Source organism: Andrographis paniculata, unplaced genomic scaffold, assembly GCF_009805555.1.
Source record: "Andrographis paniculata isolate CXL003 unplaced genomic scaffold, ASM980555v1 Contig60END, whole genome shotgun sequence".
Classification (NCBI taxonomy): domain Eukaryota; kingdom Viridiplantae; phylum Streptophyta; class Magnoliopsida; order Lamiales; family Acanthaceae; genus Andrographis; species Andrographis paniculata.
The window spans coordinates 3,829,724-3,847,417 of NW_026137596.1; the positions used below are offsets into that span (position 1 = coordinate 3,829,724).

General features: G+C 26.2%; 2 protein-coding genes across 7 annotated transcripts; both read left to right on the plus strand.

The window, feature by feature from the left end:
* The first annotated feature begins 2,549 nt into the window (after positions 1-2,549).
* Positions 2,550-3,532, plus strand: LOC127259861 (uncharacterized). Its single transcript, XM_051287473.1, has one exon. The coding sequence runs from the start codon at positions 2,619-2,621 to the stop codon at positions 3,156-3,158; it is 540 nt and encodes a 179-aa protein (XP_051143430.1). The 5' UTR covers positions 2,550-2,618; the 3' UTR covers positions 3,159-3,532.
* A 9,389-nt stretch (positions 3,533-12,921) lies between these two features.
* On the plus strand, positions 12,922-17,320 carry LOC127260004 (WAT1-related protein At1g43650-like). Of its 6 annotated transcripts, none has more exons than XM_051287628.1 (9): positions 12,923-13,267; positions 13,765-13,841; positions 14,362-14,434; positions 15,458-15,520; positions 15,593-15,709; positions 15,793-16,027; positions 16,118-16,276; positions 16,358-16,509; positions 17,057-17,320. In XM_051287628.1, exons 3-9 carry the CDS (start codon positions 14,385-14,387, stop codon positions 17,232-17,234), a joined length of 954 nt encoding a protein of 317 aa, XP_051143585.1. In that variant the 5' UTR covers positions 12,923-13,267; positions 13,765-13,841; positions 14,362-14,384; the 3' UTR covers positions 17,235-17,320. The 6 variants fall into 6 exon arrangements, with proteins under 6 accessions (XP_051143588.1, XP_051143587.1, XP_051143585.1 ...); XM_051287627.1 differs by having other exon boundaries at positions 13,789-13,841; XM_051287631.1 differs by lacking the exon at positions 15,458-15,520 and having other exon boundaries at positions 12,922-13,267; positions 13,789-13,841.
* The last annotated feature ends 374 nt before the right edge of the window (positions 17,321-17,694 follow it).

A 17,694-nucleotide genomic window follows, 5' to 3' on the forward strand; every position in this document is an offset into this window, starting at 1 on the left:
ATAAATAGTTATTGCATGCAATATTTTAATGAAAGTAAAATTTTCATTTAATAATAGAATAAAAAAAAAATATTTCATTTGATATGTTTTAAAAATAAATTATCAATGAAGTATGCCAATTGCCAAAGCAAATTTAAAAACATATATCAGCATACACTGTAAAAGTTTTATGCTGATCAATCTTTCCCTTGAATTTCTTTTTATTTTTTTCTTAATTTAAATGATTTGTTTGATTTTGATTCAAAATTAAAATTTTAATTGATTTTCAATTTAAATAGTATTTTTGGTGTAATATATCATATGAAAGAAAATACAATATATTATTATAAAAATCATTATGATTGAATAATAAAAAAACACACACACAAAATAATTTATCATTTTTTTTCATCTAATAATAATAATAATAATTGAAGAACATAAATAAGGTTGTTGAGCAAGACACAGCTATGAATCATTACTATGCCCAGAAAATTTAATGGCCACCATATGCAATGAAATGCATGCTTAATTAACTAGACTATTTTATTTTATTTTTATTTTAATTTAAAGTTTTTTGTTATGTCATATTGGATTATTTTCTATAAAAAATTTTCATTTTTATTACAAAATACTCTTATTACATAATAATAATTACTATTCAAATCAAAAGTAAATAAATAAATAAAATTATTTTTCAAAACTATCATGAAAAAAACAATAAGTCAATATTAATATTTGATTGTAATTTCAAATCGAAATAATGTTATGCACCTCATACAGTTCCTAATAAAAATATATATTATTCACCCGTATAGATTTATTTTTGGACTACTTTAAAAGATTTCATGCTCATAGAATTATATGTAAATCTTATAAAATGTAGATACCTTCTTTTTTAAAAAAAAAAAAAAAAAAATTCAATAAAATGAGTTCTTTGATGATCACGTAAAGGCATGACGTGTGGCTTCTGATTATTTTAATGTGGACATGTCGAGTAAATACGGTGACAATAATTTTATATAAAAACATTTGCCTATTTTATAATATAAGATAATATTTATGTCGTTATAAGCAAGTGCTACAAGATACAAATGTATATATTTAGCTGTGTTTTTTAATTATTTGTTTGTGTTAGTTTGTTTTGATAATAAAAAAAAATGCTAAATTGTACAAAATCCACCCGTGGTTTCATAAAATTGCACCAAATTCTTCATATTTCTAAAATTACGTCAAATTCCCTCGTGGTTTTATAAACTTTGCGTCTAACATCCTCAGTGGTCCTTGTTTAACGGTGTTTGACCTAAATTCGCTTAAACTGCGAATAAATTTTAAAATCTCAATTTATAAACCCCTAAAATTATAAATATATTTATTTTTTTAATTTAATTACCCTAAAAAAATAGTAAATATACTAAAAAATAGTTATTTTTCTCAGATTTTAAGAGTTTATCTTTACAATTTTTTTTAGACTAAATATATAAAAAATAAATATATTTGTAATTTTAGGGGTTTAGAAATTGAGATTCTAAAATTTATTCACAGTTTAAGCGCATTTAAGTCAAATACCGTTAAATAAGGACCGCTGAGGGGGTTAGACGCAAAGTTTATGAAACCACGAGGGGTTTAACGCAGTTTTAAAAGTATGGAGGATTTATTGCAATTTCAGAAAACAGATTTTGTGCAATTTAACCATTAAAAGATAATAATTATATATGATATTTTTTTAAATGAAAAATAGGAATTAAGCTTTAAATATCTTTTTATAAATAGTAACTTTTTTAATAATATTAAGTATAAGGTGTAATATAATTTTTTAAGAAATTATTTGTTAATAGTATGAAAATGAGTATTCATCGTCACAAAAAAATCATATTCAATTTAAAATATTATCCAAAAAAATTAACACGCCCATTGTTTGTGTAGATTAATATTGCATTTTCCACACCTTTTTTTTTTTTTCTATAATATATTTTTCTTCAATAAATAATTTTCAGAATGGGACAATTTATTTCTTTTTAACTTTTGTTATGAGCCTCCAATTTAATGATTGAATTCCTGTCTTTTTCCATGTGGACCAATTTTGGGCTCTTTAATTTCACATGTATTTTTCGACATTAATGAGATCAAATTTATACCATCACCCACTATTTCATTTCGCATATAAAAAATCATTTTACATTGATATTTGTGATTTAAATGTATATTACGTGAACAATACTTATTCGATAAAATAAATTAAATAAAATTTCACATGAAGTGAAGTAACAGTGAATGGCCATTAATTATCCCCATGCCCACCTGTCACCAAATCCTTCCTTAACTACTCGACACGGCTTACCTCATCCGTCCGATAATAATTTTTTGACGGTTGGGATCTCCCCGCATCTCCGCCTTACGGTTCCTCACAATTTGCCCCCCCTAAATTAAAAAATTAAATAATATCCTAACTTTTATTGCAATAATCCCAAATTTCCAGTCAACATCATTTCGATTTAAATAATAATAATAATAATAATAAAATAAATAATTTCTCTTTCTCTATATATATATAAATTGAGAAACAGTAATGCAGATAACGAGCTCAAAGCCCACCACACCTCCTGGATCTCCAATCTCCAAAGTTCAATTTTTTGTAGATGTCGAAAATGCTGACGGGGTCCCGGGACCGGTCCTCCAGGTTCCTCCAGGACGACAGGTTTCTCTCCAGGCTGTTGTCGAGGGAAAGGTACAACTCCGGGAAGCAGGGGGAGGCCAGCTTCAGAGTGTTGTACTACGGCGGGGCCACGGGGTCCGTGCCCTTCGTATGGGAGTCCGCTCCCGGAACTCCCAAACACCACTCCGCCCACAGCGCCGCGGCGGCGCCGCTCACGCCGCCGCCTTCGTACTCGGGCAACGACGCGCCGCCGCCGTCCCGGCGGAGTAAATCGAAGGTGCCGCCGGGGAATTCGAGATCGGGAGGATTCGGATCGGTGATTTGGAGATCGGTGGCGCCGTCGAAGAAAATGTTCGCGCTGTCGCCGTCGCCGTCGACTTCGTCGTTCTCGTCGGCGGCGTCGTGCGACGCTCGGCGGGGGGACGGCGGCGCGTCGCCGACGTCGACGCTGTGCTTTGTACGGCCGAGGGGGTACGGAAGCCAGCTGAAGAAGGCGGTTCGCGCCATCGTTGTCGGTCGTTGATGATGAATTGGGTAATTAATATTCGATTCGGATTAATTAAGGTTAATTCATTAGTAATAATTAACGTTATTGGATAGTTAATGCCGATTAATTACGATGTAATTAATCCGCGGATTTGTATGTACATCACTATTATCATATGAAAAATTAAAGAAGAAGATCGGAGCTTTCGATCTGTAATTAAGTTAATTAATTAAGTAATTAATGAGATGAGGATCAGTGCAGTGTGTGTTTTTTCATAATAATTATCATAAACAAATACTAATTATGATTAGTTTGGTCTGGATTTATTGAATTTATTAAATATCTAAAAGACAACTGGAATCAAGATTTGATGTTGATTTCTGTGTTCTGCTGAATTTCTATGAATTGAAATCTCTCTCTCTCTCTTACATCTTTTGTTTAATGCACCGACACACCCCAATACTTATTCATATTTGTATTTATGGAGTTGGTTTGTAATAAATTCAAATAAATTTCGATCACATTTAATTTGTTAATATCCCATGAAGTTAAAGATGGACCGTTAAAAATTTAGATTTTGTGTAATGTTCAATTCATACACTTCTCACTTAAAATACACTCCCTCCTTCGTAAGTATTAAGAGTAGGTTTTTATAGCATAATTTTTTCAAATTTTATTATTTGGATTCAGTCGTTTTTTTCGAAAGAGTATATTTTTTTCTTCTCACAAAATATTTCATCAAATATTATTTTTATACCAAATTTAAATCAATTTTTTTCCAAATTTATCAAAAGAAACATATTTTTTACTTAAAATTTTTAATATTAATAAAATATTGATATATAGTACAAATTAAAAAAAAATAACAAAAATAATATTATTAGTATTGTAAAATATAAATGTAACATTTATACAATATATTGTAAATTATAAAAATATTTTTAATATTAGGTATATAGGTTAATAAAAACATAATCGAATATTTTGTTAGAAAACAGACCAAAATAAAAAAATAGATAATTTGTTAAATAACGATCTTATTTTTCTTTTACAAACTATATCAAAATAGTATTTATGGATGTTTGGTACATAAAATCATAACAGAAAAATAGAAATAAATACATTTCTCTTATTTGTTTGTTCGAGAAAATAAACATTTTTTGTCAAATCATTTTCATTTTCTTATAAAAAACTACTTTTATTATATTCTTTCAAATCTTATCCTTTGTCTTTGTCGCTGTTATCATGTCATTCGTTGTATATAATAATAAATTAATTGTTATATTTTAAATTATTAATTTGTACCAGATACATATAGGGTGTGTTCGTCTAATGTTTGGATTTTGAGTTGAAATTTGAATAGTAAAAATTTTAAATTTGAATAGTTGTATGACATGATACAAATAGGTGATCATGTAATGTTTTAAATATAAAATTGATTTTTATTATAATATAAAAAATAAAAATTAGACGTTTGATTTGATATTTTTTGAAAAAAAAGAATAAAATAAATAGTGTATTTAAAATTCAATGCCTCCAAGGAACACACCATGATAATTTATTATCTATTACATTTCTCTCACTTTAATTTTTTATTTTATCAATCCGAATAATCAATCATCATTTTTCAGACTAATTTATTTCTTTACCATCCCAAGTTTTTTTTGTTATCTTTTCTCTACAATTATATATATATATATATTTTACTAAACGTACTTTTAAATAAATAATCAAATTAATATATTATTTGAAGTTAATTTTAAATTACAATCAAAACCTCACAGGTAAACACACTTAATTTAAGTATTCAACCACATTTCATTTTTACTGACAATACATGTGTGTTCACTTAATTATTTTATATTGATACGATTTTTTATGAATATTATTAAAAAATAAAATATATACACATAACTATCTATATACACTACATAATAGTATATACTATAATTTATTTTTTTTAAAAAATTAACAATTTAATACATAATATTATCTTTTCTTTCTATGTCCACTAATTGTATGCTCATTTGAGTTGGAAAAATGAGTTTTAATTAATATAATATTATATTAATTAATTGTAATATAAAATAAGAATATTTGAAAAAGTATATGAGCTAATGAATGGGGTGGAAAAAATAGTTGATAAATTAAGTTTGTAAGCAATTGTGATAATTTGTAAATAAATACTGCTTATGTCTGGTTCCACATGACTATAAGGATAAGGATTGCATTTACATCTTTAAATATTAATTATTATATTAAAATATAGTATAAATTAAAAAATGACAAAAATATTTTTATTTATGTTTTATAATATTAATATAATGATATTTATACAAAAATTATACAAATATAAAAAATATTTTCAATGTTAAATAAATATTTATTATAAATTATAATTACATATTTTATGTAGACAAATAAAAAAATAAAATAAAAAAATTTAATGGATATATACCATATAAATATTGCATTCATCCAAAAAAATACAAAACAAAGTTATGATTGCTTCTAAATTGGGTAATTTGGCGTGTGTCGATTCCAACCAAAGCAAAAATTTTAGCATCGATACAATGCAATGTCAAATAAAAAATAGTATAAAAATAATAATGTATGTAATATATTAATTTTTTTTAAAAAATTATATATTTTTTGAAAATTATGAAAGAACACACGCTAAATTTGGCTTTCGTTATTTTTTAAATTTTAGTATATGTAACATTTTGGTATTTGCTATAATGATGCATTGACCAATTTGAAATAATCATATTTTATTTATGCATTATACATTTGAAGTTTTAATTATTTACGAATTATTAAACTTTATAATTTTTTTTTATAATTTAAATTATATATTCAATGTATTTGATTTTACGTTGAATGATTATAACATTCGTAATTAAATTCAAAGTAAATTTTTACACTAAAATTTTATGTATGTATTTATTTATTATATCGCACAATTATATTTTAAATTTTTTAATGAATAAAAATATATAAATTTTGTTGTAAATATACATAAAATAAATATTTAATTACATGAAATATATATTAAAATTAAATTAAATTGACAAATATAATAATACAAAATTTAACATCTTAATTTAATTCTAAAACAATATACTTACATAGAAATGCAATAATATTTGTTACATTAAAAATAAATAAATAAAATTACAAACACTAATAATACAAATATTAAACGATAACAATCATTACAGATAAAATAATAATAATAAAAAAAATATTATAAAAAAACTATGGACTAGTGAAATGTTGTTTATATTGTGCTGTTATATATATATATATATATATATTTGTTGATTATAATAGAATATACGAAAATTCCCATGTGGAGCAACTTTAGATCTATTTTATCTAAATTAGTATTTTATTATTGTGTTTAAATTTTAATATTATTTTCTTTAATAATAATTTATGTATACTATAAACATATTAAGAAGTAATAATAAATGATTATATAAATAATATTAGTAAAATTTGAATGTGAATTATAAATATTTAAAATTATTTAAAATAATATATAGAATAAAATATTTTTAAGAAAAATTCTTTTTTAGGATATTATGGACTAATATTAATGTATCCATTTATAATAATTTCAATTTTATTTTTAATAGGAGAAGAAAACTAATTGCCGGTAGAAATCAATGATAATATTAAATTTAGATTCCATTCACGCTCTGTTTATTCAAATCAATTTTTTAATTGCGAATCTAAATAACAATACTCCAGCTATCTTACTTACTATGCTCATATTTCTATTTTCATTAGTTATTTTGTCAATTTTTTTAAAAAATTATACACTTTAATTTTATTTCAATTTTTTTAATTTATAATTTTTTAAATTTTAATTAGACAGTTATCTCAATCTCAATTTTAATATATAATTATTTTTATTATACGATAATTATTTTCATTAATATATTTTAATGATTTATTAATTATATCATTTCTAAATTTTTTTACCTATACTAAAGTGGAAATGATAGGCGTGACGGAGGAAGTAATAAATAACACAAAATATTTTTTGCAAAGTCGAAGAAAAATTCAAATAGCCATTACAAAAAGTCAAATATTCAAATTAAAATAATACTCATTCCGTCTCATTTTAAAGTACCATTTTTACTATTTTTGCCCGTTCCATTTCAAAGTATCACTTTTTTATTTTAAAAAAGTAATACTCCCTCGTTCACTGCCAATCTATCAATTTTGTGATTTTAGTATGTACATCGCAAATGTATCTATTTTATTTTTAGTAAATGTATCTTCCACTAAAATATAAAATTACCCCACCCTTTATATAATATTACACAAATATCATCAAATAACACCACTTAATACCATAAATATTAAGGGGTATAATAGTTTTTATGTATATCAATTGTAACACATATCAATATAATACTAATATACTAAAATCTATGTGCAGAAAGTAAACGGACAGATAAGCTGTAGACGGAGGGAGTAATACATTTAGTGTACCAAAATACCCTTAATTTTTATCAAAATTACAAACATACCATTATACATACAATTACTTTATACAAAAGTTAAAAGACAAAAATTTCATAATATCTTACACACTTCTACTAGCCAATAATATATTATTATTTTTTAATCTACTACAAAACTCCAAAAGACCACCCCAATAAGAAACGGATGAAGTATACTTTATATTTTTGACATAATTTCTTATATTACACAAAAAAATCAATCATCTAAAAATATTGAATGAATAGAGTCTCAATTTCTACAACATTAAAAAAATAATATATTTAAAAAAATTAAATATATAAATTAAAAATAAAGATTACCATCAGTATTTTTATATGAAATGTTTTTAAAATAAAGATAATATGTTAAAATAATAATATAAAAACAAAAGTTTACATAAACTCGATCTTAGCACGGATTATCCGCTAATATATATTTATATAAAATAAGATAAGATATTTGTGAAATCCTTTTGTAACTTATAAATATAGAAATTTCACATATCACTTTCACTGATATAGAGTAAATTATATACTTTTCTTATCATTTAAATATATGTATTTTAAATTTGTCATAAAAAATATATTCTTTTTTTTATTATTATTATTATAAAAATAAAAAATTAAGAATCATTATATATTTTTATTAAAGTTCGTGTCTAAATATCTGAATACATAATTGAACAACAAAGTGAGTAATAAATGTTTTTTTTTTTTTAATGATATGGGAATCCGCAATCGCTATCCAAAAATATGTACCAGATAAATCCCTGATCGAACTTAATACCCTACAAATCAGATCCGACAAAAAAATCACACTAGACTAACAATGTGCGGCAGGTGACCAGAAAATCTATAATTCTCAACACGATGTTAATTAATGACAATAAGTCCTTTAAACGACCGACAATAAAATTTATTTAGAACAGTGACGCATTGATTAAGCAGCAAGTTCCACGTAGGCAATAACTAACCACTTTGTTGGGAACAATTTTGGTGAAATAAATGACCTGCGATACATTAATTTATTACAGATATACACATGGGGTTTGTTTGTTTGGCTTTGGCGGATTTCACCGTTCTCATAGCATAATAATATACTCCATCCGTTCTACCTAATTTATCCACCTTAGTTGGGACACAGAAATTTTAGTATGATATAATTAGTAAGTAATTAAAAAATATATTAATAAAAATAATTACGATATAATAAAAATAATTATAAATTAAAATTAAGATGATTAAATAATTTAATTAAAATAAAAAATTATAAATTATAGATTTTAAAATATGATTAAAATCTATAATTATATTTTCAAAGGAAGAAAAAGAGAATCTATGTAGGACAAACTGATATGAAAATAGTGAGCAAATAAAATGGAAAAAAAGTAATACATTGTCTATATAAATTTACAATATATATAAAATAAAACAAATAGCAGTATAACACGTACAATGGTACAAATACCTTATATAACGTGTAAAGTTTTATTATATTTTCATATACTCCCTCCGTCCCATAAATATAGTATTAATTAGATTAGACATAAAATTTAAGAAATATTGATATTATATTAATAATTGGTAAAAAATATAGATAAAAGATTTTTTTGCCCTTGTGAATATATTAGTGTAAAAAATAGTGACAATTGTATAATAAAAATGAAAAAATAGGAGAAATTGTGTAATAAAAATGAAAAAATAGGGATAGTTTTACGGTGATATAATTATTTATAAAAATAAAAATATTGTTTTGGGACGAACAAACAAGACTATTGTATTGGACACAAGGAGTGTTATTTATAGTAGTCTTATCAGCATGATATTATAAATTAACCTCATCCAAAAAAATCAAAATTGTTTAAAATAAAAATATTGGGTGTGTTTTGTTTGCGTGGTTTTGATTTTGAATTTTAATTTTAAATAGTAAAATTTTGAATTAAAATAGTTTATTGATGTGATATTAATGTATATTGATATAATATTTTGAATGTAAAAATTTATTTTTAATTTAGTATAATAAATATAAAATAAATATTTGGTTTGATTTTAATTTTAAATAATAAAATTTTGAATTGATATAAATAATTAATGAAATATAAATATGTATTAATGTAATATTTTGAATGTAAAATTATTTTTTAATGCAATATATAATAAATAAAAAAATAAATATTTAATTTGATTGTCTAAAGATATAGAAATTTAAAATAATAAAATTAAAACCAAAATCAAAATCTCACATACAAACGAACCAACTTTCAAGTTTCAATCCACAATCAAACAGAATATATATTACCCACTCTATACATAAACTAATGTTCTACTTTCGTAATTGGAATGTTCAACAATTATTCTCCAATTTTTATTTTATACATAAAATTTACTTTTTTTTCCTTACTTTACTTATTCTTTTATTTTTTATACAAAAAATTAAAAATAAATTTGTCATCTTATAACAAAAATCTTAATTGCCTAAAAATACCGTATAAATATCAAATAAAACATTACAAAATAGACTGAGGGAATATATATATATATATATATTATAAAGTGATTGCAATTAAAAGAAAAGAACAACAACAAAGACAATATACTAATTTCAGACAACTGAATTATTTGTGATACAATTGAAAATGTATAAATATTTAAATAAAAATTAAATAAGTTGGACAGTGTTGTTGCAGTCTATAATGCAAAAGCATTGGGACTCCCTAATCTTACAATATCCAGTTATTGCATTTTTACTGTGGCAAGAACGGATGCACGGAAGCTCTTCACAAGGTCCTTTTATATCGTTATTCAATACATCACAAGTCTTGCCAAATACCGCCGTTGTCTCCCCTGAAATAAATCAAAATAAAAATAAAAAATTATAAATACAAATATTTAAAATTACGTCATAAATACGATCGATCGAGGACTTACAACAAACCAAGAGCACGAGAAAAATTACGACGAAATGTTTAGCCATGTTGATATGGAACTATAGCTTATTGAATATTGACATCTAAATGGTTTCTCTAACCCTTTATTTATAGCTAAGTTTTTCGGATTATTATTATTTTTTAAGTAAGTGTGTTATTATTATTTACTATTTATGATTTTAAATATTCTTATGGTAAGATAATAAAGAATAGAATGACTATTATATAAAATAATGATTTTTTTTGGTATTTTTTTTATTATTATTGACATTTAGAGTTTTTTTAATATGAAATTCAAAATATTACTATATATATCACCATGTATTATTTCTTTTCCATAAAATATTACATATTATTTAAATTAATATTTAAATAACACTCTATCTCAAATAAATTTTTAATTATATTTAAGCGATCTTCTAATAAATTATTGAATTTTATTAATTGAGATATATTTTTTTTTGTGACTAATTGAGATTTTATTATTATTATTATTATTATTATTATGTAATTATTGCAACTTTACTAATTGAGATTTTTTTATTTTTTTTAAAGACTAATTGAGATTTTATTATTATTATTATGTTGTACATTGTATATTGTAATTTTTAGAATTTCTAATTACATTTAAGCGATCCTATGATAAATTATTGCAAATTTACTAATTGAGATTTTTTTTAATGACTCATTAAGATTTCATTGTTATTGTTATTATTATTATTATTATTATTATTATTATTATTATTATTATGTAGGTATGTATGTTGTACATTGTACTTTTTAAAATTTTTATTTACATTTTAGTAATCCTATAATAAAGTATTGCAATTTTACTAATTGAAATTTTAATATTAGGAAAGTTGGAGCAAATAGTCATAAAATTGTTTTTTTTTTTTAAATATATGCATAACTAAAATGTTGCGAATATTTTAATATTTATGTAATAATTTTAAATAATAATGAATAGTTACACAAATTATTCAATTGCAATATAAGAAAAAAAAATATATTGAAGATAATTTTGTTATTTCTATTGTTACTTTGAATAAGTGTGAATTGTAAAAAAAAAGTTGTGGATGTTTTTGTTTCGTATATCATGACTTTAAAAAGTTACATAAATTATAACAAGATAATATTTGTAATATTTTAAAATATTAGAAATATTTTTATTATTTGTGCTGCAACTTAAATTAGCCACAAAAAAAATTACATGATAATATTTATGATGAAATGGCCAAAAGACACAAAATAGTAATACTTTTGGACATTTTCGTTGCATTAGTCACTTCTTCCAATAGTCACGAAAAATTATTTATAATTATTTTTTTTTGCAAATATTACATATGTAACCGTCATAACAAGAAGTTGTGATATAAATTTTTTACAAAATTGTTCTATGTTTCTTTTAATTATACAAAATTAAAATATGCAAGTGCCTGCGAATATATATTATGAGTGTATTTGTTTTGTATTTTTAATTTGATATATTTTTTATATTAAATAAGAAGAAATGATGGATAATGTAATATAAAAATAATATTTTATATTAAATTATCAATTTTACTAATATATAATTTTTTTTTCATAGTATTAATTGTGTGATATATATAAAAAAATGTTATTGAAAGAATATACATGTCAAGTTTATTGAAGATTTAATACAATAAAATTATTTAAACCAAATATTTTTGAAGTCCTTTCAATTAATATTATTAAAAATATAATATATACAATATTTAAATAACATATATATTATATAAAATTTAAAAAATAAAAGAATTCAACATAAAAAAAATGTTAAGTATATATCATCTTCCTCCTATAAAAAATAAACTCAAACTTAAAATACAAAATACAAAATAAAAACACATACTTATTAAAGATTATTTAAATACTTATTAAAGATTATTTAAATTCATTTTATTTTTAATTTAGAGAGAACTGATTTTTTAATCTTATAAGATTTTTTTTTTTATCATTTTAATGCTCTTCCACATTATTTGTCCTTATTTTTTATTTTCGTTCGTCCACCTAATTTGTTATTTCTATTTTTGAAAATATAATTATATACTTTAATTAAATTTTAAATTTTAAATTTTTTTTTAATTTTAATTAAACTATTTATTTATTTAATATTAATTTATAATTATTTTTATTAATATATTTTTTAATTATATATTAATTAAATTTTCGTATAAACCCAAAAATATACGAGGACGGGGAGTACTTATTTGTAACTTAAATTTGTATAGAAATAATTTTGTAGCACCTTGAAAGACACGTAATTTTTTAAAAAAATTAAATAAAATTAAAATTTAAAAAATTCTTCCTCTATCTCCATTCTTCCTCGATTCTTTCATTTCTTCCTTCTTCTTCCTCTTCACCACCCATTTTCGATTCCGGAACCGCCGGTTTGATTGATCGGGAGAAATACGATACTCCTAAATCAAATTATCTATTACAAGATGGGGCCGGAAATGGCGATTGGATCTGAAGCAAGACCTAAAAAACCGGATGAACCAAGGAAGGCGTTGAAATTGGTCATAAGAAAGTTGAAATTGTTCGATCTGGCCAATCAATGGTGCTGGCGATAAAGCAATCGGTCTGTCCGTTTTTGTTTGTGGTGATAACTTTTTCTCTAATAGCGTGCGGCAGACAAGCGAGATGAAGATGTTCAAGTAGGCTGAATGCGTGAAAGCAAGTAAGATTCCTCACACACTGGCTCGTCCCTTTCATTGGTGTAGATTTCATCTTTTATCTCATACGTTGTTAGTCTGTCTCCACTTTAGTGAGAATAACTGGACTAGATTTGGTGCTTCGAATAACCTGAAATTTTTAGTGTGTGCATTTGAAATCTCAAAAATTGTTTGGATTCCAACTTCTGTATGGAAATTCTGTGTAGTCTCTATTACAGAAGGTAATCATCATTTCATTGTTAGATTCCAAGGATAAATTAAAAAAAACAAAATAAAATCATGTTTCTCATACCGTTATATTTCTGTGGACCATATAATTCAATCTGTATTGAGGCTTATCTGATCTGTTAGACATATCCAATGAATAAATTCCAACAGTTTGTTAGAAATTCTTATAGATTGAGGATGGTTATCATATTTTTCAAAATTTTAGGAATATAGTTTTTTAATTAGGAGCCACTGGATTCTTAATTCTGTGCTTGACTGAATGCTCACTGTTGAGTCTGTGGCGCCATTAACGAGACAGGGGGGAAGGAAGGAACAAGGCAAGGCGGCGAGGGTAGGCCTATGAGGAATGAGGTGACCCTTCTGATCTTGCATTCGATCTTTTTGCCATAGTGAAGACAGTACATTTAGTACATGACTACATGAGGCTTGTCGATGAAGTGAGCTTAAAAGTTTTTATTCCGTAGAAGAATAAATTGAAATATCTTCGAAAGTTTGTATTAGTGCAGTTTCTTGCATTGTTTGATTTCATTCTTTGGTTGCCTATTAAGTGTGAGATTTGATGATAAGCATATGAAAACCTGTCGTAATCTTTGTGGAAAGCCAGCACTTGTAGAGATTCTTTCATATGACATCTTGGCATTATGTTAAAACGTTGCGTTTAGTTTATATTTTCGCGCATATTATCATTGTCGGGTTTCTTTTTTCATTTATGCAAAATTTACAGCATCATCATGTAAGTTTTAGCAAGATATGTTCGACTGTCATATCAATTTCTGCTTTGGAAGTTAATTTAGTTTTCATTTTCCCCTTAATTCATTGCATTGTGAATAGTGAATCAATTTATTCCCCTCATCAATTTTCTTTTTTCCAGAGATTATCCGACTTGAATATGGCATGCTACATTACATGGATGCCATGGATGGCGACGTCAAATCTAACATCGGGTAAGTTTCTTCGATCCATCATCTGTTTTTCCCGTATAATTTTATTTCGATTTTTCTGATGTTGCTGATGCTTATGCATAGGAATTTTTTTTGCTTTTTTTAAAGTCTCACTCATTTGCCTTGCATTTTTTTTAGCTACCTGAATTCGGCCAATATATACAAAATTTGACTTTTGATTGAAACCATTACGAATATAAGTATTGCAAACTTTTGGGTAATTAAAACTAAAAGCATTTAAGTACGAAATGGAAATCCAAAACTACGCAAGCTAACTCTACTTAAGTATCGTTGCAAATTGTTCAATGAATTAGAGAACATATTCATTAATTAGACTTAGATAACATATAAGTCATAAGATAAGGTACAAATTACTACTTGTAGCGGCAAGCACTAATGTTGATTTTAACATCGAAACATTCTTTTATCCATTGCTAAATTCTTGCAACACATTGAACGGACACACTAGTTACTGAACCCACCGTATAATTAATAGTGTCGGAATAAATACTATTCTTGATATAACTACAAATCAAGGTGGAATAAATTCTTCTTCGAGTGGTCGTGAGACCATGCACTCAAATACTTCAATATTCATCACATGTAAATCATCTCATCTATAAATTGGATTGTCCGGGAGAGTTTTTTGTAAACCAGAAAAAACAACAATAGTCATAGTTCTTTAAACTTGATCGTACAAGATGAATTACAAAGGTTCCTCTTCTGTGATCATCAAGTGCACAATGGGCATGAAAAACCAAATGCCCCTTATTGCAATGGTCGTTACTCAGTTCATTTACACTGCCATGTTTCTCCTCTCCAAAGCCACCATTTCTGCCGGGACCAAAGCTTCTGTCTTTGTCGCCTATCGACAGGCCATTGCCACTCTTGCTTTGGCTCCTTTTGCTTATTTCTCTCATAGGTTTAGAAAATTACTGTTTAATTTGTTCTCTTATCTCATCTAATTATATATATGTGCACGTATTAATTGGTTTATTTTTATTATTTTTTTCCGATGGTGTGTAGGAAAACGCCTCCTCGGCTTACATTGTGTTTGCTCTTCAAGATTTTCATAATTTCGACTTGCGGGTATGTTCGAACTGGTTTGTTTTTAGCATTGGTGCGTTGTTTTTAAAGTTGTTGCAATATCGATTGATACAGGATGGCGCTTTCACTGAACCTCTACTACGCCGGGTTGAAGTATGTCTCGGCAACATTCTCTACAGTTGCCAACAACACAATTCCTGCAATGGTCTTCATCCTCGCCATCTGTTTAAGGTAATATTATACCCACCCATTACAACCATTCGAATATACATATATATATATTTACATTAATTCTATTTTGTCGATTGTAATAGGATGGAAACCATGTCCATAACTCAGAAACAAGGCCTGGCCAAAATTGTCGGATCGGCACTCTGCCTCGGGGGCGCAATGGTCTTTACATTCTACAAGGGCCCGGATCTGTACGCGGGCGTCGAAAGCGATTCCCCACATGCATTTGCCAAGAGGTACACCAAAGAAGAGTGGATCAAAGGCTCGCTTCTCACGCTCGCCGCATTCTTCGTCTGGGCCGTTTGGCTCATCGTACAGGTCGGTTCTGATACCATGTTAGAATATTTTTTAATTTTCAGAATTTTAGAAAAATGTTGTGATGAATTCAAATGTCATTTTATTTTACAGACTCCGATTTTGAGGGAATACCCGTCGACGCTGCGGCTCACCACTCTACAATGCTGGTTCAGCTGCGTAACGTCGGCAATTTATGCAGCCGCTGTCGAAAGGCAAGCATCGTCATGGAAGCTCGGCTGGAATGTCAATCTTTTGACCGTTATATTCTGCGTATGTCTGATTCGTCCCTTCTTTTTTCGACACTGATTCTAGATTAGTCTCGGCTTATGTCGAAACCATTAATGTCTGCAGGGTATTCTCGTCACCGGCGTGACGAATTCGCTTCAAGTCTGGGTTGTCGGGAAGAGTGGCCCTGTCTTTACGGCCATCTTCAGTCCCTTGTCGTTAATCCTTACAGCCATTTTTTCTGCCCTAATCTTCCATGAATCTCTGCACTGGGGAAGGTCTGTTTGTTTGATGAGATTATTGCATTCATAAATTCCTTGAATTTTTTCTGTTGTTGATAGAGCTGTTAACGATTCGAGCCGAGCCAAATTTTAAGTGTCTGTTAACGTTCGTGAACAAGGCTCGTGTTCGTTCGTTAAGCTTTCGAGCTCGGTTCGTTAAGAATTTTTGTTGTTTGGGCTTGTGTTCGTGTTCGGCTCGATTAAGATCGTTCGAGTTCCTTCGTTTGTTTTATTTTTTACATTAATATATAAATTATAAAGAAATTTTAAAATTATTTTATTATATATTTTAAATTAATATTTTATTTATTTATATATTATAATTTTATATGTATATATAATATTTATAATAAATATATTATTTAAACGAATGTTCGCGAACGTTTGCGAACAATCTGTTTATGCTGTTCAGTTCGGCTCGTTAACATGCGCGAAGAAGCTTTAACCGAGTCGAATCGAGCCGAATTTCTTTTAACAGCTCTAAGTTGTTGATGCTGTTATTACGAAGGGCAAAATGGACATTTGACATTGCTGACGTGTGCAGTGTTTTGGGAGGAGTCATGCTGATTGGCGGGCTGTATGCTTTTCTTTGGGGGAAGAATAGAGAGGACAAAGCTGCGGTGGATGCATCGACGGCTGAGGTTGGTTTGGAATCGATCGTCGCTTCCCAACCGTCGGATGATAATCAGCAGCAAGTCGAGAGAGATGCTCTCAAGATTTGATATATATATATATATATAGATTATCTATTTCTTGTAATTTCCGGTGTTATTATTATAATTATAAATAATAATTATTATTAATTAAAGTGCAGTGAAAGAATTATATATTATGTCGGGTAACTATTATTATTATTATTATTATTACTGTATTAAATTATATAATTTATGGGGTAAAGTTTTCGAGCACTTGACTTTCATGTGGTTTGCAAATTCATATTTCGTTATTTTGCCACTTCAATAAATTACTACTAACTGACATTTCTGTCTCAATGATCCATTATATAACTTGAATTTAGAATTTTTGTTATAATAAATAATTGAAATTTTTTAGTACAAGCACATTAGTCTTTGTATAATATTGTTATAGAAGAGAAAAAATGATAGATTTGCTGTGTATAATAATAATAATAATAACAATATTCCTTCATTTTCACATAAAAATATATTTTTTCTATTTTTG

What these genes read in the sequence shown, in the direction of transcription:
- LOC127259861 (XM_051287473.1), top strand. Translation starts at nt 2,619, where the DNA reads ATGTCGAAAATGCTGACGGGGTCCCGGGACCGGTCCTCCAGGTTCCTC.
- LOC127260004 (XM_051287626.1), top strand. Translation starts at nt 15,133, where the DNA reads ATGAATTACAAAGGTTCCTCTTCTGTGATCATCAAGTGCACAATGGGC. An exon ending in TTTGCTTATTTCTCTCATAG is followed by an intron (nt 15,354 to 15,457) that starts GTTTAGAAAATT and finishes GATGGTGTGTAG; the next exon opens with GAAAACGCCTCCTCGGCTTA. An exon ending in TTCATAATTTCGACTTGCGG is followed by an intron (nt 15,521 to 15,592) that starts GTATGTTCGAAC and finishes CGATTGATACAG; the next exon opens with GATGGCGCTTTCACTGAACC.